This window comes from Mycteria americana, chromosome 3, assembly GCF_035582795.1.
Source record: "Mycteria americana isolate JAX WOST 10 ecotype Jacksonville Zoo and Gardens chromosome 3, USCA_MyAme_1.0, whole genome shotgun sequence".
Taxonomy (NCBI): domain Eukaryota; kingdom Metazoa; phylum Chordata; class Aves; order Ciconiiformes; family Ciconiidae; genus Mycteria; species Mycteria americana.
This window is the reverse complement of record NC_134367.1, coordinates 6950992-6975868: the sequence shown is the minus strand read 5'-3', so window position 1 is coordinate 6975868 and position 24877 is coordinate 6950992. Positions and strand designations below refer to the sequence as shown.

Sequence of the window (24877 nt, the reverse complement as noted above, 5' to 3'; positions counted from 1 at the left end):
CCAACACCCTGCTCAAAGCAGGATCGCCTAGAGTGGGCTCTCAGGACTGGGTCAAGCTGGGTTTTGAATGTCTCCCAGGACTCCCCAGCCTCTCTGGGCAACCTGTTCCAGTGTCTGACCACCATCATGATAAAAAAAAGTAATTTTAAGTTTAAGTGGAATTTTCTGTATTTGTTTGTGTCCACTGCCTATTGCCCTTTCACTGGGCACCACTGAAAAGAGCCTGGCTCCATCCTCTTTGCACCTTGCCTTCAGGTGTTCATACACACTGATAAGATCCCCCTGAGCCTTCTTTTCTCCAGGCTGAACTGTCCTAGCTCTCACAGCCTCTCCTCAAATGACAGATGCTCCAGCCCCTTTATGAACTTCTTGGCACTTCACTGGGCTCGCTCCAGTCTGTCCATGTCTCTCTTGCACTGGGGAGCCTAGAACTGGACCCAGCACTCCAGATGGATCTCTCCAGCACTGAGCAGAGGGGGAGGATTACTTCCCTCGTCCTGCTGGCAACGCTCTTCCTAACGCAGCCCAGGGTGCTATTGAGTGCAAAGGCACACTTCTGACTCACGCTCAACATGGTGTCCACCAGGACCCCCAGATCTGCAAAGCTGCTTTCCACCCAGGTGGCCCCCCAGCCTGTACCGGTACATGGGGTTGTTACTACCCAGGGGCAGGACTTGGCATTTCCCTTTGCTGAACTTCATGAAGTCACTTTTTTGCCAAGAAAGGTTGGACCAGATGATCCTTGAGGTCCCTTCCAACCTGGTATTCTATGACAACTCCCTGTTTGCCCATTTCTCCAGCCTGTTGAGGTTCCTCTGAATGGCAACACACTCATCTGGCCTATCGACTACTCCTCCTGGTTTTGTATTGTCTTCCAACTTGCTGAGGGTGTGTGGGGGGTAGGCTGTGAGAGCACTTCCTAGGTTTTTTTATACTTAATGAATTCTGTATGTAATTTTGCTGTGCCACTTCTACACACGCAAAGAAACCAATCTGACCTCTCTGAAATCTTGTCTTCTGACATTGCAGTGATATTATAGGGGCCACCAGCAGGTTTTGAATTGTCAGTTCAACCTTTGAAGCCTTTCTCTGCTCCTCAGACACTGGACACACATCTAGCCTTTAATGAAACGATCTCGGACAGGTTAGAGATACCTTTCATAAGACTTACTGCTTCAGGTGATGCCTGCAGAAGTTTCTTGCCATCTGCCTTGCTGAAAGCTAAATGTCTGCAGATCACAGCCTCTCTGCTTTCTAATCTTGATATTACCAAAAAGTATTTTTTTTAACTGAAGCAAGCAATGCACTGCTTTGCCACAGTGTTCCCAGCTGTGTACCTGGCTGCTTGGGTAGCCTTCCAGCAGCTGGTGCAAAGCTCAAGGATTTGTCACAGCAACATCTAAATTTTGCAAGCAGTGCACTTGGTTCTCATCCCAGAGCGGAGGACAATTGGCTCTGCCTTTTCCAAAACACGGGCTTGTCCCCTGGGCTGCTTGGTGCTTTGACGTCTCCATGGCAGTGGTCAGCTGGCAAGACTGATAAAAGAAAGAGGCCCTATTCATTGACTCAGCCAGCGCGGGCGTGCCGGGTGCTGTGGCAGGCAGAGCAGCTGCTGCGGCAGGCAGCGAAGAGGCAAAATGGCTCTTGCTCTCCTCTTGGCAGCAATCCTGGGACTTCTTATTGTCAAGGCTGTTTTGTTTCAGCTGAGAAACCCGAGCTCCCCTCCTTGCATCAGGAGCTGGATCCCTTGGTTTGGAGCTGCGTTTCAGTTCGGAAAAGCTCCTCTGGAGTTTATAGAGCAAGCTAGAAGCAAGGTAACGGCTATGGCGGCGTGCCTGCTCGTGGGTGCGTGCTCAGGGTGGCTGCCTGCAAGGGGAAAGGCGAGGAGAAACTTCTGCATTAAGTTTGCCCCTTTCCTGTCACGTTTTATAACGTCAGGAGCATTTAGCTGGTGAAGGACTGACTTTGTTCCAGTAACAATGCTAAGTTGTGGATCCAGTCCAGGCATGATCTCTGTGCTGTGATCATCCTGTTTGGAGCCAGCACCTCTGCTGTTTTGCTTTTGTAGTCTGGCTACATGTTAATCTTGTTTTCAGATAATGCGGAAAGCCCTGTGCTAGGCGCTGGGACCAGGAGATTAATTATTTGCATGCCTAAAGTTAGGTGAGATTTCTGAGTACCAGCTGGTGTCCCTCAACATTCAAGAGAGACACAGACACGCTTGGCAGGCAACTATTTCCATCCTAAAAAACTTACCAAAGATGGGTGTGAAGATTTACCCCCTGGACGTGCCTTTCTTTCTCTATGTCTGTCTGATAGAGAGAGCCTAAATGATTACTTTAGATTAGATGCTTAATTTCTAGGCAGCTAATACTGACGTAAAACCCAGTTTCCCATTTTCATTCAGTGATGATATCACCTGCTACTGCAATATAATCAGCCTCAAGTGTTCGATACTGAAGGATCGCACAGCCCACTACTTGCAAAAACTAGCTAAAAATGGAACCACTGTAACTTCCTGAAATTTTGAAAAAAAAATATTAATAAATACTGGATGTTTAAAATTTGCTTTCTCGTCTTGAACTAATAGATTTCATATTTGTAAGTACTTCTTTGCAACCATGGTTGTTATAAACTCATGGTGTTAAATGAAAGCAGAGGTGCAAGTATAATCAGCTGAAGTATGGGGTGTAAGAACATCAAGAGCTGTCAATCTTGTATTAAAGCACATAGGGTGCACCATAGAGTAAGCTCATGTGTGTGATCTGGAGTTCCTTGGCTTCTTTGAGTTTAACAGGCTGGTTTTAACCTTATATTACTATATCTTTCCTGTATCTTTCATCTGTGCATACCATGATCAGTTATTTGTTCATTCACCATAGGGCAGAAATGTAGGACTGGAAGAAAACTCATTGCAGTCCATTCTCCTACTATTTCAGAAACCATGCCATATAATCCTTTAAATAAACTGATCACGCCTCACTTTAAAAAAACAATCATAATATTTCTTTGACTCTTCTGATATGAGGCTGTTAGAGAACCTCTTTGTTCTATTGAAAACATATCCTGGTGGCAACCAGATTAAAGCAGCCTGCCAAGCTGTCCTTTCCAGCGCAATCCCGTTTGGGGACAGATGTTTCACCGTGACTTGAGCTTGCTTTAGTTGCCTTTTTTTCCAGGAAGCTTGTAGTAAAATCTCTTAGACACATTTTTAAAACAAACCTATAGAAGAGTCAGATTGAATGAGCAAAACTTTTACATACTAAAGAATGTATTGAAGTACAAACGCAGACTTAGTGGCTCTGGGTCCATTAATTTTGACGTTCATTTGCCTGGAGACCCTTTAGGCTGCTGGTGGTGCTATGGCAGCTGCTGACACATCTGAACACACCAGAAAGACCTGAAGGCCTTTATAAATCCCAGGTTTTGTTGGGACAGAAACTAGAACGAGAAACATTTTCAATGGGATAAAACTCAAAATAAGGCAAAGCAGAAAGAGAAGGCTTTCTTACATATCTTCTCCCCTTTACTGTGTGTTCGCAGGTAGGACCTTTCCTTTGACTTTTTTCTTAGTCCAGCAACTCGGCGTCCTTGTGACTTGTGACCTGTCCCTGCCGTCCCCCTGGGACCTTTCCCTCCGTCACCCTCAGGCTGGCTGCCTGCCTGCAGCACCATCATCCGGCAGTCTCCCTGCCCCTGGGGAGGGCTACTCGCTTGTTCTCCCCTTCCTCTCCTTAAACACCCCAGGCACGTCTCCCTCCCTTCCCACCTCCCGCACTGGCACGATGTGCTGAGGCCAGGGCAGATGAGCCTTCTCCTGCCTGCTCCCTTTTAAAGGAGTAGGCACTGTAGCATGGTACAGCCAACTAAAACAGGTGCTGCTGCCAAAGGGGTATTACAAGGGATTGCAAAACAGCCATTACAAGGGTTGCAAAATACATCTGCAATAATTCCAAGCTCCTTAATATTGCCAGAACAGGGTTAAGTGTCCTTAGTACGAGCAAGCTGCCCTCGTAAAAGTTAGTGCAGAAACAGGTTCTAGGCAGTGTGAAACCTCTTCAGCTCCGTAGGGTCATTACCTTCAGGGGAGACTCGCAATTGGAAAATTCCTCCCCTGGATTAATCCTTCAGTCTGTCAAAGTGACACTCATTTATGTTTCTTTCTTAAGTGTTAGCTTTCTTATTATTGTCCCTTTTGTGTATATCCCTCACTGTTTTTTCTCTTAAGCCCTGGAGTAACACACCAGACTTCCACTGCTTCCAACCTGCACTTTGCTTAAAGTTCGCTGCTTCTGTTTTCCTCCTACAGAAGAAGACGTGGGCTGGAAGAATTGTCTGTTTTTCCCCTTGTGTCATCAGTGGGTCTAAGAAAAGAAAGATCCCCTGCTCTAATAAAATATTTAATCTCTAGTCTAATAAAAGATACCACCTCTTCCTCCTAAAGCTGCCTGGCTAGTGAAGCAGTTTTGCAGGCGGTCTGGGATGGGCAGGGTGGGTAACCGGAGCCACCATGCAACATAAAATACAGGTAGAGCTGCTTAACGAGGGGTTCAAAGGATGTGGTTCCCCACTTTGCCTGGCAAACATAGTAAGAGTTAATAAGGAATTTCAAATGCTTCTCATCAGTTTGCTAATTAAGCAAACAAGAAAAGTTCGGTTAAACCCATGAGATTGTTCTGCACTGTTGTATGGACCTGTGGATGCATACACTCTCAGCGTGTTGGTTGCGTTTGGGACATGGTGCCATGTCTCAGGACTCAGCTAGGTGTCTCTCAGGCTTATTCGCTGTGTGTGGTTGCGTGAGGGATGGCTCGCTGGGTTACGTGGCAAGGGACATACATCCCGCATGAGGTTTGGTGGAGGGGAAACAGGCTGGAGAAGAGGACAAGGCTTCTGGTGGAGCGTTTCTGAAGGCAGTGTCCACAGCTGAGTCGCTAATGGTCTGTGACCCTGGTCCCATGCACAGAAGACCAAAATGCTGAAGTCCCTGAGACAGAGAGGGGACATGGCATTGAACTCGTGTGTGTGTGCATGCCAAGGGAGAGAAAACCAGCCCAGCGCACCTAGCTCCCAGCATGATCTCGACACAACTGCAGCTGGCTCAGCCGAGGGTGGTTGCTCTCTGCCTGGCAGTGCCTGTGGGAAAAATGGCTCTTTCCCTAATTTCTTTCCTTTGGGATTTTGGAGAACGTCCTTCTGAAGTTTTTATTTCTCTGGAGTGTTACTTTCATGTAGGCTCAGATCTGCCTCTCATCGTGGCACTGCTGTTTTGTGCGGTGTTTCCCAGTCTTTGGAAAAAACAGAGCTTTCATAAGTGAAAGCAGCTTCATAGACCCTAAATCCCAAGAGGATTTTTATTTTGCTGTCTGTATCTCTGTACGTCATCAGGTCTCTTTAAACACCGTTTCAGACAGAGCAGGAAACTGGGACGCAGTGTGGGCAGGCAGTGCCCACGCTTCGTTGGTACCCGCCCAGAACACAACGATAGTAAATGCAGAACTGCTTGACAGCTTGTTCCAGTAGCTGATTTGATTACATTAGAATATCAGCATTATTATACTGGGACAGATGGAAGTCTGTTTATTCATGTGTCTGTCTCGAACAGCAGCTATTACTAGATGCTCAGTAACAGGGTGTAAGGAGCACACCCAGATGAGAGTATGCCACCTTCTGCTTTTTCTTCCCAGCTTCTGGTCGGCAACAGTTTAGGGACTTCCTAGGCTGGAATTTGCATCCAGATGATCTGCCTATGATAACTTAATCTCTTGTGTTACCCTGTGTATAATTTTGGCTTCACAGCATCACACAGCAATGAGTCCATAATTTAACCATGAGCCATGTGAAGGAAGTACTCTGTCTGGTTTTAAACCAGCTGGCTTCTAATAGGTGCCCATTAACTTTTACATCATGAGAAACTGGGAATAATTATTCTCTTTCCATCTTTCCTGGGATCTAAGTCTATTAGTCTCCTTTTATTGAAACTTTCATTCATGCTTGCTGTGCATCCCTTTGCCTTTTGTAGCTCAGTATATCCTGCTGAGATGGAATGGGCAGAGACACATGTTACATTGAAGATGTGGGCACAGGATGGGTTTAGATGTTTGCTGTCCTTTCTCGGCTCCTTTCCTAGCAAGATGAAAGCTCTAAATTAATTAGTAGCAGTGGTATAATAGATCTTGGAGTCATTTCAGAATGTGATTCTTCTAGGCCTTCTTCTTCTGTGATGTTTCTAGGTCTCCTCATAGTTTAGACTCCCAAATGACTCAAGATCATGAGTAAACTTTTAATTCCTTCTTCTAAGGAATGAATTTGGAAGATGTTTAAGGCCACACATCCTTATGTCTTCCTAAAAGCTGTATTGGGCTCTTCTTCAGTATATCCTATTTATCAACTACTAATCCTGGTCTTTAATAATGCTTGTAAAAATTCGCTGAGTACTGGAATCACTCTTTGAGGCTTCCTAGGTCCTCCTTCAGGAGCACTTTAGAAAGGCACCACGTTTGCCTCTCCATCCTCCTGTTGCTGAGGGTGATTTAACAGATCACGGTAGGTAGTTCTGCAACTTCATATTTTAATCCCTCTGGAGTTTTGAATTGAAGTATTTATCACTGATTTACTTAGCACTTGTTTAAGTCTATTCTACTTAATACTGGCTTTGAAACAAGATCTCAGTCCATCACTCTCAGCGAAAGGCTCCAGGGTGGGACTTGTCTTAAACCGTTGTAACCACTAACTCAGATTGCTTCCCCACTTGGTTTCTTTATACCTTGAGCATTTATCAGGCTCAGCAACACACTGGGAGACTTCCTGCATCTGGTCTGTTCGGAAAAGCCTTTATTATTGGGGATGGGGATTGCCATTAGTAGTTTGATCCTCAAACCTTTTTTAGTATTTTAATTTTATATTTAATTTATCAGAGATCATATTTATTTGTAATTTCCTGTTTGGACACAAATTTCTGCTTTCTGAAAGACGTGTCTTTGAATACCCACCATCACTGTGCTGTCCAATGAAGCTGGCTTGTTCTGGAGGTCCTTCATGGAGCTTTTTTAATTTCAATTTTGTTTAATATTGGTTTAATTTTAATTATTGTAAATAGATTGCAGGAAATTGGATTATATTTGAAACCTGATTGTTTGTGTAGTCGTTTACAGGTAAGCAAGGTGTCCAAGCTTCACTGATGGTCAGTGGACACGTAGGCAGTCCTATCAGTGGAGTCTAAGGGCAGTTCAGCTCACCTTCAAAAACAGAGGTGTGCGGTAGCTGGTCAGATGAATCGGTTTTTAGGCTCCCCTGACTGCATAGACTTGATCTCTATAATGGGAGCTTAGGCATCTTGCTCACATGTAATCATCTAAAATAAAGTGTTCCAATCTTTAATTGAGTGTGACCTTAATTGAATAATTAAGTGTTATTGCAGGTTGCTATTAGTTCAAATTTAATTTTATTTTAAAATTAGTTTAAGTACATTTTAACGCTAATTTAAAATTTAAAAAATCTCATTTAAAAACAAACACAATACAAATTCACTGATTTTTATCTAGCCTGATGATGAGGACATGCTGTTATCCATAAAAAAAGCAACTATAGCAATTTAGCTATTATTAAAACTATATTTTATTTATTATCACCCAGAGAGTTTAAACAGTCATTCTTTAATAATTTACAGTTGAAGGACACAATCAAAATTCAACTGATGTCAAGAAGAATCTTTCCCTTGGCTTCAAAGAGCTTTTGATGAAGCAGGCTTTACAATACAGACACAAACAACAAAAGAAATGGTTAAAGTCAATGGCATAAACCATGTGAGCAAGGTGAATTCAAGGCTTTTCAGTACTCCAAACAGATCAACAGAAAACTTTTTCTCACCTTTGTCAGCAAGGTAACCTGGAAAAGAAAATCAAGTTCCTTGATGTGTCTAGAGACTTTATGAAAGCCCTAAACCTTTCCATATGTACAATAACTTTGCCAAAAGGTGGTGTGCATATAAATGTAAATGCTGGGCTTTTGATTTCCAGGGCTTTTGCCTGTAAGCAGAAATTGCCTAGACCAAGAAAAAGATGCTAAAGGTGCTTCATTTCCTAATTTTGATTTTTTATGCCTAAATCTGACAGCCAGTAGCTCTTGCACATTTGTTTGCTAGTTTAGAGTATCTACAAATATGAGTGATTTTTTTTCATAATGTAGGAATTCAGAAGTGAATACTTATTGCTGAAAGTTTTGAGAGGGCTCTAGGATATTAGATTAAGGGAAAATGAAAGAATGATTTATGGCATCAAAAACTTTCCCTGAATATAAGTCTCAACAAACTCCATCTATTCTGCTCAAAGCTTGTTAGCTATTTCGGTATTAATTTTTAAACACCTGTACAAGAAAGAAATCATTGGTATTAGCAGAACATTTAAACTAGAAAAGAAAAGAAAAAAAACATTAAAAAGATGCTGGAGTAGGGAGTTTTTGTTAAAAAAATGTAGATTGAAATGGGTGGGATTGTGGATTTTTACAGTGTGGGTACTTTGCTATGGCAGCCAAGGGATGCAGTAGATAACCTATCGCTTGGGTTCTTTAAATCCAGGTAGGTTGTGTTGTTTGAACTGTAATGTAATTCAAATATAAAATGTTAATCTCAGAGAAGGAACCTCTTCTACTCTGCAAGAGGTCAGGCAGGCCCCTGTGATGTTCCCTTCTGGTCTGTAAGTCTACAAATTTTGCTCTGATTCATGTTCACCTTTGTGCGCTTCTGAGCCGAGGTGTACAGAGAGCAGGAAGGACCGGGTCCTCCCTCCTGACCTCTGGGCGGTACTGAAGTCCTGTCGGGGCTCCCATCAAACGTGCTAACAATACAGTAACATGAAATCTTTGTTTGTTCCAGCATGGGCCCGTATTCACAATATTCGCTCTGGGAAAACGGTTTACTTTTGTGACTGAGGAAGAAGGAACTGAAGCATTTTTTAACTCTAAAGACTTAAATTTTGAACAGGCAGTACAACAAGCTGTCGAGAATGCAGGTAAATGAGACCTAGCTCTTTTTTAATGGAAATCAAATCTAGTTACCCAGGAACATTAAAGCCCAACCCAAAGCCCACTGGCTTTTTGATCATGCCTTAAATGCTTATCTTAACCTATGACCATGCTACGAAATGAAGGCGAAATGAAATTCCTTCATGTGGATCTAGCGCTGTAAGCCTGCTAAGTGATTTGGGGGATCAAGGGATCAAAGGTTTCTGAACCAGGGACTGTTATTACTTTCATCATCAAGTAACCCCAGTTTGAGATCAGATCCTTTTCTGCGGCTAGACACTCCACCTATGTGTACCAGGTGGCCAAGAAAGCCAGTGGCATCCTGGCTTGTATCAGAAATAGCGTGGCCAGCAGGACTAGGGAAGTGATCGTGCCCCTGTACTCGGCACTGGTGAGGCCGCACCTCGAATACTGTGTTCAGTTTTGGGCCCCTCACTACAAGAGGGACATTGAGGTGCTGGAGCGTGTCCAGAGAAGGGCAACGAAGCTGGTGAAGGGTCTGGAGCACAAGTCTGATGAGGAGCGGCTGAGGGAGCTGGGACTGTTTAGCCTGGAGAAAAGGAGGCTGAGGGGAGACCTTATTGCTCTCTACAACTACCTGAAAGGAGGTTGTAGAGAGGTGGGGGTCGGTCTCTTCTCCCAGGTAACAAGTGATAGGATGAGAGGAAATGGCCTCAAGTTGCGCCAGGGGAGGTTTAGACTGGATATTAGGAAATTTTACTTCACTGAAAGGGTTATCAAGCATTGAAACAGGCTGCCCAGGGAAGTGGTTGAGTCGCCATCCCTGGAGGTATTTAAAGGACGTTTGGATGAGGTGCTTAGGGACATGGTGTAGTGGTGGTCTTGGCAGTGTTAGGCTTACGGTTGGACTCGATGATCTTAAAGGTCTTTTCCAACCTATACGATTCTGTGATTCTGTACCAGGTTTGGAGCAATAGTATGTTGTCCTATCACTTAATCTGAAAATCAGCTTGTAGCAACAATTGGTTGTTACCCTGTAGTACAACAGTCATTAGAAAGGGATGAGGTATATATCCCATCCACAGTGGCATGCTCCGTCAGCTCATGTGCTTATATCCACGTGGAATAGCACAGACAGGAATTTTTTGAGTCATTTGGCAATTTTGGACTGTGAAATGAGAGAGAAGCAAGTTGGCAGAGAGATTAAATCACAGAATCAAAGGATCCCTGTGGCTGGAAGGCACTGCTGAAGAACGCCTAGTCCAAGGCCCTGCTTGGAGCAATGTCAGCGACAGCAGGTTGCTCAGGGCTGTGTCCAGTTGGCTTTTGAGTATCTCCAAGGATGGAGATTCCTCAACCTCTCTGGGCAACCTGTTCCTGTGTTTGACCATCCTCACAATAAAAACTTTCCTATGTCTCCGTGGAATCTCCTGTATTCCCATTTGTGCCCATTGCCTCCTGCCCTGAGAAGAGCCTGGCCTCATCATCTTTAATCCCACCACCAGATATTTATCCACACTGATAAGATCCCCCGAGCCTTCTCTTCTCCAGGCTGAACAGTCCCAGCTCTCTCAGTCTCTCCTGGTATGACTGAAAAGATGTACTACAGCATGAAGACCCAAACTGGTTTTTCTTGGATTAATTTATTTTTCATGTCAGTCAGTTTTGTGGAGGGCATGCACATCTCTCTACATCCACCCAAAAGCTGGGGGGAAATCTCTGGATTGTTGATTCTGGCACTGAAGCTTCATGAGGCAGGAAGATGTTACACAGACCGGTAGAAGCAGAGGGCTCACCAAAATCTTTACAGGGTTAGAAGGAAGCTTTCTGGGAATTTCACTCTAGGCAAATGAGGGTTAAGGCATTTAAATTAGTGTCACAAGTTATGTGTAAAAATTTTCACTCTATCTTTCAGTGAAAATCTACTTAATCTACTTTCCAAAACATTTCTGTTTCTTTCTGTATTTAGTTTCTGTCCCTGCAGAAGCATTTTATCAGAACCATGGTAACCTCTACAGCATGATGAAGGGAAAAATGGGTCCTTCTAATCTGCACATGTTCACGGGCACTTTGTGTCAGGAACTACACGAGCACATGGCACACCTGGGCACGGAAGGCGCAGACGACCTCAATGACCTGGTAAGGTAAGGGAGTTTTGCAGCACATCTCTAACGCATGGGTAACCTATATGGGAGCAGAGATGTTACCGTAAAGCAGGTGGAGCTCAGCCTCACAAGTCTTAGAAAAGCTGTATCGGGATACTCATCACTGCTTCACAGCTGCAGGTGGTTCACAGAATGGACAGGGTTTCATCTAAAGGTGTTTCTCCCAGCTAGCAGAAACATCTGAATTACCTATTTGGAAGAAAAAAGAAAACACAGCATCTTCCAACAGTCCCTGTTTCCCAAAAGATGGGATAAAAGTTTCACATGTTTATAAAGAACTTAACGAACAGACAAAATGCTTGATCTTCAGCAGGATGAAAACTCTCCCTGCATGTTTTGGGCCAAGCCTAGCCCAAAACTTAAATAAGACTTCTGCAGCTGACTTACTTTGCTGCCAGAACTTCATCCTTCATGTAAAAAGTGCCTTTACTGAGAGTTTCATGTGACAACAACAGAGCTCTTAACTCTTCCTTCTTCCTGATCATTTGGGACAACACCTGTATCTTGCCTGTCCATCAGGACTACAAGTGAATATTGCCTTTGGCTTGGACCTGTTAGAAACAGGTAGACCTCACATCCAGGTTGTCTTTTGCTGACTTCTGCAGAGTACATCTAAGATACAGCTTTTTACTGCAGCTAAAACACTGAGCACCTGTCACTTCAATTACTGCAATTTGGATTAATTGGGGAAAAATATGGGGGAAAGGGGCTTTGAAACCTCCCAGCCCTCAGTCCCACTGGTCTCAATAATGGGGTGCAAACCCCCACATCCCATGGTGTTCCCCCACGTGTCTTCTGAGATCAAAGTCACATCTGCTTCTTGTGGAAAAAGGGACAGTCATCGCATCCGTAGCGTGCTACGCCACTGCCTGGTATGCTAATATTGGCTCACAGTTTCTTGTTATTCCCCTGGCTGAATCCATTTGTGGTCTTTTACCTGGGCTCAAGTTTCTGAGAGCAGGGATGGACCTGTTGTTCTGTGCTGTACTGGCACCAGCACAGATCATGGTCTGCAACATGGCATGGGCGCCCATGGTGGCATGGGTGTACAAGTCATCCATGAAGCATGCGTGGCTCCCTATTGCATCCCTGATGCAGCCTTGGGGAACAGGGCGTTCTTCCGACTGCCACGGCTGTCATGGACACTGGTCATCAAATCCGAATCAGCTGCTGTTTGTCTGAAATTTAAAAAAAAAGCCATAGGCTAGATGATAAACTACAGAATCCGTAAGAGTCATCCACAGTAAATCTGTTCTAAGTGTGATCTGTTCTTATGGTTTTGCCAGACAACACAGGATAGAAGAATTGGAACAGGATAGAAGGGCATTGGAATGCAATGTGCGGGATAATTGTTATTTAGCTGCCTCAAAATTAAATCCACAGAGCCAGCAGGTGGCTCCATCTTCCTTACGATCTGTAGAAAAGCAAGAAAGTGAAGAGCCACTGCCTGAAATATCTGTTTAGCAATGGCTGGAACCCAGCAAAGACTGCGTAAGGGTTTCTGAGAGCTCAAAACTACAGGTGAAGTGGCCTGGGAAATGAGCTCAGAGTTTGCAGGATAACAGAGGAGCAAATAGGGAAGGAGTGAGATAAGAAAGCAAAAAAAGCATTGTTCAGTCCAGCAAAGCTGCAGCCAGAGGAAGGATTTCTTGGGGTGTCTGGTTGCAGAAGGGGTTGTGCAATGCCCGGAAGGTCCACATAGGCTAACCTGAAATAAGAGGGGTGGTAAATGGGCAGAAGGGGACGTCAGCACCCAGAGCCTTTCTGCCACTGCTCAAGTGACCAAATGCTAACTGATGAAGTTCAGCCACATGCAGAGGACTAGCCTGAGGTCTGTGTATCTCCCAGCCTCTGCTTAAAATCTGCAATAAGGGTGTGAGTGAGGTATGAGCCTCGTGCCAGCCCTTCCAGAGCAGCGTGACACTCGAGTCCCGCACTTCTAGTATTCGCAATTCAACACGCCGCGTCCTGACCTAAAACTGCTGCAGCAGCTTCCCTATGGCCTGTAAGTCATGGGGATCTTGTCCTTGCAGGCATGTCATGTATCCAGCAGTGGTGAACACTTTGTTTGGGAAAGGCATCTGCCCGACAAGTCAGAGCGAAATCAAGGAGTTTGAAGAACATTTTCAGAAGTACGATGAGGACTTCGAATACGCCTCTCAGATGCCTGAGTGCTTCCTGAGGTAACGGAGCAGAGATGATGCACATGGTGTACCCATTACAGGCATTTTGCTTGCTGGGATATCAACCGCAAGAGACATTTCCCCTGGAGGATGATGCGCTGTCTTTATCGATGGTGCACCCTTGGGTCAGGCAGGCTTTCAGCTAGGTGCTTCAAAAAAGTTCTGACCTTGTCTCATGCATTTTCCTGGCATAAAGCAGAAACAACCTTGCTTAGGTGGGCATGGTCCAGCTTGTGTCTGTCAGGGAGCAGCAGAACTGTGCAAAGGGCAAAGGCCTGAGCCTAAATGTGAGTCCCAAGCTGAGGGGGTTCCCCAACGAGGCATCTCTCTGCTCTTTCCCACACCTTAGCTGTTTTCCCAGCAGACTGATCCCAGGTTACGTGGCTGCACTGTCGCAGAGCTGGCTTTGGGTAGAGGCAACCAAACTCCAAGGAAGGGAGCCTACCAGTGCTCCCAGGGCCATGGCGGTACCTTGAGCACCTCAAAATAGCCTTCAGAAAGAACTAAGGATGCTCTAAAAATGTGGCCTTTATTTTCTCAGGGGAGGTCATTCTTGAAAAGATTGACTTAGGCAATTGTCCAAAGCCACAATGAAAACCTGTAGTGGAATAGATATGAAAAGCTAGGAGTCTTGCAGTCACAGGTCCTGGCTGGAAGATGAGGTCTGGCCAAGGTGAAGTCAACACTACTGTCAGTCAGATTGACACTTGACTATTCATCACCTGACTGCTGCCCCAGGGCGTTACGAAAGAAACCAAGGAGTTCTTCTCATGGAAAAGGAAATGTTAGTTTGTGCTGCCTCTGTTAAGTGCTTCTTGTTTGTTGCTTTTCTTTACAGGAACTGGTCTAAATCCAAAAAATGGCTTCTAAAATTATTTGAGAAAGTAGTGTCAGATGCTGAAAAGACCAACCCTTCGGAGACCACATCCAAGGTAAACATCCAAGGCTATGAAATAAGACAACTTCATTGTATATTCTGACTGAAGGAATGGAGGACAGGAATTATTTCAGTACTGGAAGAAATAAGCCAAATATGTCAGCTTTGGTAGCTGTACCTTAATTGTCCAGTATTGCTGTCACCTATGTTAGGACAGACCCATAATTTTGAGTCCTACTCCTCAATCCAGTTTCTTTCCTACAATTCTGAGAATTTACATCTTCCTCTGGGGAATTTTAAGCCAAGGGCTCAGAGCTATGACGCATTGCCAGCCTCCGGTATCACAGTTGCAGTGAGCAGTTGAAAGAGGTGAGAGAAAGACCTCTTCAGTTGTTTCTCTGAGGGCACCGCACTGTGCAATTTCAAAACCTTTTATGTACTATTTTTAACCCCTGGTGTAGAGTGAGTAGATCCTCCAGCAGCCAGACTAGTAGAAAATAGCAGATTACTGGATTGGAAGCCAAGTACCCCAAATACTGATTGTGTCAAAGCTGCGATAAGTTGTCCCCCTGGTTATTCTCCTTAGCTATGGCAAGAATTCTGTCTATACGGCTGACAAACGTGAGGGCAGACTGGCCTGGGAATTTTGATCTACCAAATGATTATAGAACAGATCATTAAACAAACCAGGTTTTATTTAGACTTTAAAAGCTTTACATTCCACAATTTCTTTCATAAAATAAATGAGAATAATAGAAAGAAAGAGAGGGCTGGAGAGGGAATGGTGGGAGGTAAGAAGGTGCAGGAAGTAGGACGCATGAACTCGTGTCTTAGGTAGGGTGGGAATTTGGAAAAAAGAGCAGTCGTTTTTTATTCAAGGTCAGTCTTTTCCCCTCTGAAAAGCAGACAGGAAGCTTTGCCTTGAATGCATGGTTGCCCTGTATTTAAGGATACACTATAAACAAAAGCTGATCCTAGAACATTACACAGTTGCTGTAGCTTCAAAGAATATCAAGCCATTGAAGTTAGGTCACTAACAAAGCACCTGGAACTAGGGAGTTCGCTGATGTATCAGACCATCCCTTCATAACAAGCACCTTTTTGGCAGGGATGGAGAGAACATTTTCTTCATTTCCATTCGTTCAACTTGTTCAGTCCCATTTTCAGGTTCTTTAAAGTAGAGAAGTAGAGCAGGAATTAAAAAAGAATAGAGATTTCTTTTTTCTTTCTTCAACATACAAGCAACAATGGGGAGTAAGGGAACCAAATCCCCTAAAAACTTTAAGAAAATGGAGGGCACTGCAAGTATTCAGTAGGGATTCACGTGGTGCATTGACTTCTTCTGGCCCTCTGCCTATGGTTGAGTCTCACTTTCTCTTAACAGCTGTCATCTCTACTTTGTGACTGCAAAAAACCCCGTAACTAACATTACTGCTCTTTCTCTTTGAAAAACTAGTCTTACGTTATATCCTTGAATTCCAGTAAGCCCTACCCTAAACTAGATTTTAATATGTTTTTGGAAATACACATTATTATCTTTTATTTATAACAGACACTACTGCAACATCTCCTGGATAACTTGCAAGGAAAACATCTAGCTCCCAATTATGGTCTCCTAATGCTTTGGGCTTCCCAAGCAAATGCTGTCCCTGTAAGTACATCCGCTAGAGAAACACCTTCTCTGTATCCCGTTCAAAAGCCTGTATTTGGGAAGCAAAGACTTTGAACCAGAGGTCACACACACTGCATGTATTCCAAAGAAGGGATTATCACGCCCACGTGCATCACTACAAATATACCCAGGCTGCAGTGTCACCGAAGCAATGACAAGAAAAGCTCTTCTTGTATTTTTCCTAAATTATTATGTCCTCTATCATAAGATTTCAGGAACGTACGTCTCATAGCTATTAAGATCACAGTCTTGAGCTGTGAAGAGTGTTTAACTCTATTTTGAAGCACTGTGGCTGTATTATAGTAGAGACTCTATTTTAAATAGCCTGGTGTTATCAATCGTAAGGAATATCAAAAGCATAATATAGAGTAACTTCATCTGTGTGTAAATCCTTGAATGAATTTGGCTCTTTTGCTTTGGGGGATCTGCTGTACAAATGCCAGGGTTGCTTCAGGGGAAGAAAAGCAATAGTTCGATTCTACTGCCACTGAACTTTTGTCTATGTTAGAAATGGATTTGACAGATTAATGATAGGGATGTATGTACGCTAACAAGCCCAATATACCTAACACAGCTTAGGCTGACCAAAGACATTTATAGGAATTTCTCAGATGAAAAATCCATAGCAGCAAAAACATCCTTTATTTACCATGACTACTAAGCTCTTTCCAGCACAGTTATGTCCGTTACAGACGTGATTCAGAAAAAAATGATAGTGAGTTATTTTTATATGTACTCCTAATGGATATATTTATGTTTTTTGTAGATTGGATATTACTACAATTTACCCTAAAGGAATTTCATCCATTTCAGTGAGGTTTCTGTGGATTCACATGTTGGTATAAGTGAGAGGCATAGCCTGCTGTCTGTTATCAGGATAACTGACATTCCTTCCACAACACTATCATTACTTACTTCTGTAATATTCAGCTGTAAATAGACATACAGATATTTCGTTGTTTCTCAGAATAGTCACAACCCCTGTTCTGGTGACTGGAATGATGAAAAAAGGCCTTTCACCTTCCAAGGGGATTTTTTACAAGCGCGTTAAACCCTTTTATCTGAAACAATTCAGTTATCCCTCTCAGCCCATGGAGTGAAGCCACCGTGTCCAAGTGCTGTACAAGAAAACTAAGCTACCAGACTTGTTTTGCAGAAGGAGGGCTGCATCCACGTGGGGCTATTTGGGAAATAACAGTAAGAGTTCTCATCCCTCACCAGCACAGATGGCCTGGGACCAGATCTGTGTGCAGACTGCATCTCCCGCTAGCTCAGCAAGAGGAGAGAGACTCCTGGCAGTGCTGCGAGTCCTTCTGGTTTCATCCTACTTAAGAGGATTTTCTCCTTTCCTAAATTTCTTGATTTTCAACTTCATTGCATAATCAGTTAGCAAATTATTTCTAAAGGGGATATACCACTGCTTGTTTTGCTGTTAATTAAAACTTTTCCTGCCCATTTTAGCGTGACTCACTGTGACAATGCCCTGCAAATTATTTCACCTCATTTCTGCTAATATTAGTAGGAATTTACTCTTTAATTTTTCTTCCATTCCTGCAGCTAAATCTAATCACACACAATGATTTAGTAATTCATTTTAACACCTAGTTATTTGAAATTAGAGAAAGGATTCTGTAGCCTATGTAATGTTCACTGAAGATAAGTACACAGCAGATGACTAGACCTAATCTCCCAGGATCTGAGCCCTTAGCTGTGGATTTACCCTGGAAGCACAGCTCCCTGTGCATCCCAACTATAACAGGCACATCCAAAAACGTGCAAATGTTTTCACCTGCCTCTGTGATTTGCTACAAAGATACTGTAATTCTGTTCCACATTTCTGAGTTGAAGTACTTTCATCCCTATTTAGATTGCATTCTGGACCCTTGTTTTCATACTCTCTTATCCTTCCGTTTACAAGAAAATCATGGAAGACCTGGCTTCTGTTTTTGGCAAAGCAGGTAATAAATCCAATCCTGTCCTTCTGGAACCTGGAAATTATTTATTCTGTGTTGGCTCAGCACACGGCCAGTGGTCAATGGCTGGGAATAATGAATGTTGCTGCTGAGGGTACTGCTGGTAACACAGGGTCCAGCTCCGAGTTCTTTACTCAGCATATGCTCAAGACATATTTTTAAGCAAAAACGCCTTTGATGTTAGCAAAAGAAGGTAGAAAAAGAACCGTATGCATTTGTCTCTTCATTCCACACCTATCATTTAGACCTAGATTTGTATTAACCAGTCTTGTGCTTTTTTCATGCATCTATGATAGGGTCGGATGAGGTCTTTCAATTCAGCTGCTTTTCATGGTGTGATGTTCACCAGAATTACAGCTATTCTGTGGAAAAACAGGCCAGGAACTGTTCTCTTTTCTCTCATCTGAGGCAAATTTGTCCACCATGATTCACCCCCACATGACTAATCTCTTTCCCTCAAAAGCAGTCACCTACTGGGAGCGGTCATTCACATATGCAGTCCCCTGAACAATGCTTAGGCTTTCATGGAAGACTCTTAGTTGACATGAGGCAAAACCACAGCAAGGAACGTGTCAATAATTAACCAATAAGGATAATCACAAACCAGTGCTTAAGGCTTTCTCTTGGCCTTGTTCTATTTCCTACTGTTAACATAGCCCAAGAGCTCAGCCTTGACTACTTCTCTTGGTGCCTACAGTCCCTGAGATTCCCATGCAGTGTCCTACCAAAGTACTCAAAAAGTCCAGGGTCCAAGATGACCTTTGTTTGGCCTCTTCTGGCAAATGCCATATCTACAGCTACCTTGGAGTTACTAAATTATCTTCAGTGACTTTTCTTAAATTGTACTGATTGTGGGCCATTTATTTACTTTGAAATATAAAGAAAATTTCTGGGTGTAAACAAGGTCTTAAAGTCTTGAGGTATTTTATCAGAAGGTCTAAAGCAAGACATGTCAGCATGTATCAAAACAAGTATGAAATCTAATTTTTACACAGTCTTCTTTCTCATGCCACAACAGGTAAAGATAAAATAGAAGTCTCTGATGAGGACCTTAAGAAGCTCCCTTTTATTAAATGGTGCACTTTGGAAGCCATACGGCTGAGGTCTCCAGGTGCAATCACCAAGAAAGTAGTAAACCCAATAAGAATTCAGGTGAGTTTCTTTTTTCTTTCTTTTTTTTTTCCCCCCAAGAGGATGCTGTATGTTTTGTCTGGAAAGTGGCCTCCCAATAGATGTAGATAAAAATAAAATAGTAGAGATATTCCACAATCTCACATACAACTTCTGTTTAGTTTAACAGATTTATTCATCGTTATTTTAATCGTCATTAATTTAAGACTGGTTTTGCTTCTTTTGCTCATAGTCTTACCTTCAGTTTTGAATTGAATTTAAATTAAATTGAATTGAGCTGGAGATACTGTGCTGATGGTATATGAGATAGTAATCGGACACAACAAATACAGTAAAAGGCACCACGATTTAGTAACTGATAAAACTCCTCCTTTTCTGTTTGTTCTCTTCAGTGCCGTTTAGAGGGGAAGTGCCAGCGTTCAGGAGTCTAACAAGTAAATGTTTGGGAGAAGAACACTCACTCTTAAGGAATCAGCACTCATGCCCATTTAAGAAATCACTAAAGTCCCATAAAGGTCTATTGTCATATAAGTCTTTCTATGAATTTCTTTGTGTTTTGAAGGAAGTGCTTAACAAAAGATTTAGAAAAAAATACCAGTTCACATGGTACATAAAGAAGTGGGAAAGACAGAAATAATGTTTCTGTTATTTCTATACCTGAAAAACCAAATGAGAACAAAAATACTCTTTCCACATTCTCCACTGTTTAGGTCTTTCTTATGGAAAAAAGGGCAACAGCGAGAAGAAGCTTCAAACATGTAATATGCCCACCGTGGCTTTACCACCTTCACTTGTCCTCTGTTAGGACCTTCTGCTGATGGAAGAGAAGTACTAAGGAGGGACTGTTTTGTGAGCTGAACCCATGATTTTCTCTTTTCTTACAGTTTTTTCTCCTTTTCAGAATTTCACCGTCCCTGCAGGTGACATGCTGATGTTGTCACCATATTGGTTGCACAGGAATCCAAAATATTTTCCTGACCCAGAAATGTTCAAACCTGTAAGTTGTCACTCTTAGCGTAAGTATTTTGCTGTCTTTTCTCCTCTTCACTTATTTCACAACAGAAGCACATGGACAAATTGGCTTAAAGTTGGGTATTCCCCATTGCCTGGAGGATGGCCTTGTATACAGAGAAGATGTGCACAAAAAGGAGGAGCCTGTAGGAATAAGACTTTAAAGTTCAGTTATATATTCCAAATAATGCGGTACTACTTTATATCACTTTGATCTTGATTCAAAGCCCACCATGGAAAGACCCCACTGATTTCACTGTTGAACCCAACTCTCCTCTCCTCGTACTCTCCTCTCCCTGGCATCTGTCTGTATAGCTCATCTCCACATATTTACGCAGGCTCATTGGTCTTTCCAGTCAGATGATTTCTGGTAGGTATTAGCTCTGCTAATTCAGTAGCTCATCTAGGGTTTCTTGATTATTATTCCACTCCAGGTGGCCGTGTGGGCAGGCTTGTAACTGCTCTTTTTAGCACCATCCGCTATAGAACGGTTTGTCTTTTTTATAGAAATACATCACGCAGTAATTTAAACAAAACTTCCCTTCTAGCAAACTCTTCACCAATTTGAAAGCCCTCATAACAATTCCTGCCTGTTTGAAACCCTAAGCAGAAACCTTGATGCAGCAGCTTATTTCTTGAGTAACTTTATTCCTAAAAAGCAAGCTAGCTTGTTTTTTAGAAACTCACTCTTTTTCCATGAGGAATAGGTGAGTACCCCTTGGACATTGCCATTCCAAATGGTTTCACCTTGCTTCATCACTGCTGAGATTTTTTTTCTTGGTTTTATTGGATTTTGATGTGAACGGGTTTCCTCTTCAGAAAGCTCTAAACAGCCCAAGCTGAAAAAAATCCAAAATAAACCAACACAAGATTACATCTTCTCTAAGACAGCTTCATCAGAGGAGTTAGCCACCATAAACTTGACAGGGTGTTACTTGAAGGCCTTGGTAGAGTTGCACTGAGTTTCTGGAGGTTGGTATAGTTTGTCACCCAGCATTCAAGAGATTTACTTCTGTCAGTGTCACCCACCCAAACTTTAGCCGATATTGCTTTGCTCCTCCTGTTGTTCCTTTTCTCTTAAAGCAACTCAGGATGGAGCAAGGAGCCCTCTGGGTACAGACAGGCTGTTTTAGTTGAGAAGAGTTCATTTTCTCGCACACTGGCTTGCACCTGAGAATGGGGCTGTGCAATCCTTGCCTTTCTGTTGTGTGACAGCTCATACACCTTGCATTTATCTGTGCACAGGTCTTAGAAATGGTTGGTATGCAAGATGTGCATGAGCCGTTTGTGTGCCGTGATACAATTTTGTGGCTGAGGGAAGGTACTGGTTGAACATTTGCTTTGAATGTGCATATATTTAAAAGGAGAAGGTCGCATTTTTATAGGCATTTCAATAGCTCAAGATGCGGGATTTAGAAAAATGGGGAGATATGGGAAGAATGCTTTAGGGGTGATTTTGAAAACCTTTCCAGCACTAAGTATGTTTCATATGGGACCCTCATTTCTTTCCCTGAGTTGGTGCTGACTTTTGAATCCAGACTCTAACGCTAACAGGTTGAATGCAAAAAATGGCATTAGTGCAACTTTGTATTGAGGATTAGCTGTCCAAGGTCATTTTTAGCCTGGAGAAATAAAGTTAAGCTTTATTTATATAAGGCTGATTTGGAAAAAAAGTTTCTTCCCACAGGATCGTTGGAAAGAGGCAAATTTAGAGAAGAATGCTTTCTTGGACAGCTTTGTGGCATTTGGAGGAGGGAAGCATCAGTGTCCAGGAAGGTCAGTGAAACAGCTGGGGTTTATTTATTCCCAAACCCTGCAGAGAACAACTCTCTTGAACTGGGCTCCTCTTACACTTGGAGATAAAGTGTTTTCATTGCTTTGCTCTTTGTCAGTCCCCTAATGTTCAGCATTATCTGGACCTTGTTTAAACTGATTTGAAAGTGGTTTCATTCCTGGAAAAGACAGGTTAAGTCACGATGTAAAAGCAGAATCTGAGACTAGCGTATCAAGGGATATCCCCCAGGGAGGAAAGTCAGCCTAGCTCTGCTGCTGCTGAGGCACCTTTTCATCAAGGGAGAGTTGTTCCACTTGCAAACGTGCCAGTTTATGGACACAGGCTTTTAGGTTGCCATAAACCAGTTCTAAACTAACGTAAAGAACATTCCTCTGGTCTGAGACTCTTTCCATCCTCTATGATGCCATTGACATCTTTGCTAATCTTCAGATGTCTTAACTGTCTCCTCTCTGTTTAAATCTTGTCTTTGCCTTATGGCCCACGCAATTGTATGATGGCTTAAATTGCAGATCCTGTCTCTCTTCACTCCTCCAGCAATGCCAGCCTCGATGCTTCCTGCATTCCTTCTGCTGTTTTCTCTGCTGTCCCTCTTCCTGGAACAAGTCCCAGGGAGCCAGCTGTTCCTTGTTTCTGTGTTCAAACATCTCTATGCTCAATTTTCTGCCTTCAAAACCTGCTGTCCTCTAGGAAGCAAATAACCAAGAATCCTTAAAGTTGGTCAGTTTAACTCAAGAGTCCCATGTGGAGTGAGGAATCCAGAGGGTGTTGCATAGGATCTGCGTTCTTGAACCTGCACCCTGTAGCAGGCTGGACATGAGTGTCAGATAAATTTTGTGAAGACATTAAAGACATAAACAAAACTAATAAAACTATATTCACCATTTAGGCTTGCCAGAGGTAAGCGCTCACTCACTGCTGTACCTCCGTGGCTTGTACCATATTCCTAAGCTAAATATGAGCACAGCCTCATTCCCAGCAAGGGTGACAGCAGAATTCACAAGAGGCATCCGCAGGTACAGGACAAGCTGCAAAACAATGTTTCTGAAAGCTGCTTGTTTATATATACTGACCTATTTCTTTGTTCAGGCTGTTCTCTGGACTCTGATAATATCTTTAAAATAAGTTTGTGGTTAGAAAGAAAATGACATTTCTACATAGACAACGGATGGAGAATCTTTTTCTTGCTGAGAGACAAAAAGTCCTTTCAAACCCTTTGGCAGTCCACAAGGTAACACACACCTTCACGCTTTTCAGCAATAATTCTAAAAGAATAGTGTGGTGGTCTTGGAAGGAAGGAAATGAGATCAAGGGATGTATCTAGATCCCACGTGGCAGATTTTCTTGATATGACTGAATGAAACAATAATATTTCAAGTTTAAGACACATTTTCATTTAATTCAGTACTGGGATTTATAAATGAAATATATTAAACATTTAATTTCTCTATTGCAAAAGTTCATCATGAAATTAAAAGCTAATTTAATCAAACTGAAAGCTAGAAAATCACTTACTTGTCAAATATTCTACCAAACTGACATGGGAAGAGCTCCCACAAAGCCATTTCTGTGCCATCTTTTTTACCTAAAGGAGAAATTTGATGGCAGTGAAGCTACTTCTGTCTAACCAGGTGACTATTGCCTGTGCGACTGTGCTTATCTTGCATGACTCCGTCTGTTGTCTCCTATCTTATGCTGACATTGTAAACCCTTCAGCACAACGGCCGTGATTTCATTCTCAGACGCCATTTACTGCAGGACCTCAATCCACAGCTGGACTCCTGGGTTCCAGCACAACACCAATATGTAGTAGTGCATTGGGGGCAAGATTTCAGAAAGCACGTCTTTGTCAAACCCCCTTGCCACTAAATAAAATGGGAAGGCATCAGTGACTCAGAGTTCTAGGGGAGGCTCTAGAACTCAGTCATGAATACGAAAGACAAGTGGGAACTAAGGGACATTTAGCTGCAAGAAAGCTCATGGTTTCTGCTCAGTACAACGTGCCATGGGAGGATGCACTGGGACTCTGCAGTCGTGCCTTTCACTCCTGGACTGTCCCTCTGGCCACCCTCGGACATGTGTGTTGCTTATCATCCGTGTGTCTCAGCATCTCTGTTTGCAGAGCGGAATAACAACAGCAGCCTGTTGGGAAAAGCACTTGGAGATCTACCAGTGGGAAGTGCTGCAGTCGGTTATCGGTTATATCCATTGCCGCTTGGACAGATTGTAGATTAACCCCGCTGCGGGTGCAGAGGTGTCAGAGCTGCTCAGCCCGCATCCGGCTGTGATCGCATTTGAAGTACGGCCCTCTGTAAATGCAGCATTTCCACTTTCAGGGCAACCTAGAGGCATTTTGGCGTTTGGTTGCATCATGGTACATCCATGCCAAACCAGTCAGCATGGCTCAGAGGCAGGACCTCCAGCACCAGGGGTCCAGGGCTGCACTGTGCAACCAGTACAGTGACTGTAAGGAGCCCACCTTTATCTGGTGCTGCCGGTATGGAGTTTGGGCTAGTAAGTCCTGCCTGACCTGAGCTAATTTCCATTGAAGTATCTCTGCGCTGCATTCCCCTGAGCTCAAGGTCACCAAAAGCTCCCTATCTCAAGGTAATTCCAATGTGAAATCACAGAGATAATTTGGGTCTGAAGCTAGGCCAAAACAAACAAGCATCCTCCCACTGCGGAGCACGGGGCGGCTCAGAGCGCAGATCTGGATGGCTCTGCAGGAGTTAGCTTGGGTCTCGTGGGGCTTGTTAGCTTCCTCTTCACACCTGCCAGGCCAAATCCAGGCTGACGCCGTGCGCAATCATGTGGCCTTCTCCCCAGTGAATTCCCCAATAGCTGTTTTATCCAAGTTTTCCAGCATCTCTCAGATAATGGAAGATAAACTGTGTAGAAAAGCAAGGTAGTATTACTGTTTTAACTAAGCATTTAAGACTTATGTCTGAATTCTGCAAGTGAGTAATCCCATGACCTACCATAGGTGCATGCTAGTGCCTGAATGCAGAAAGCTCTTGTAGATATCAACATTAAAAAATAATAGCCTAGAGGAGTTCACCTGCCGTTATCTGAAATCTTCTCCGGACTGACT

The 24877-nt window shown here is 43.2% G+C and overlaps 1 protein-coding gene and 1 long non-coding RNA gene across 2 annotated transcripts in view; one reads left to right on the top strand and one right to left on the bottom strand.

Annotated features, from left to right (window-relative positions):
• The first annotated feature begins 1637 nt into the window (after positions 1-1637).
• CYP39A1 (cytochrome P450 family 39 subfamily A member 1) overlaps positions 1638-24877 on the top strand; it is a 25095-nt gene continuing 1855 nt past the window's right edge. Inside the window, exons 1-10 of the mRNA XM_075497245.1 lie at positions 1638-1814; positions 8873-9008; positions 10952-11126; positions 13181-13330; positions 14169-14262; positions 15760-15858; positions 17747-17837; positions 18871-19004; positions 19885-19980; positions 21682-21770. Coding sequence (XP_075353360.1) covers positions 1638-1814; positions 8873-9008; positions 10952-11126; positions 13181-13330; positions 14169-14262; positions 15760-15858; positions 17747-17837; positions 18871-19004; positions 19885-19980; positions 21682-21770 — 1241 coding nt within the window. The remainder of the gene's footprint in view (positions 1815-8872; positions 9009-10951; positions 11127-13180; positions 13331-14168; positions 14263-15759; positions 15859-17746; positions 17838-18870; positions 19005-19884; positions 19981-21681; positions 21771-24877) is intronic.
• Positions 19281-24877, bottom strand: part of LOC142407616 (uncharacterized) — a 22823-nt gene continuing 17226 nt past the window's right edge. Inside the window, exons 7-8 of the long non-coding RNA XR_012774985.1 lie at positions 20682-20833; positions 19281-20138 (exon numbers count right to left, since the gene is read on the bottom strand). This is a non-coding gene — a long non-coding RNA (uncharacterized LOC142407616). The remainder of the gene's footprint in view (positions 20139-20681; positions 20834-24877) is intronic.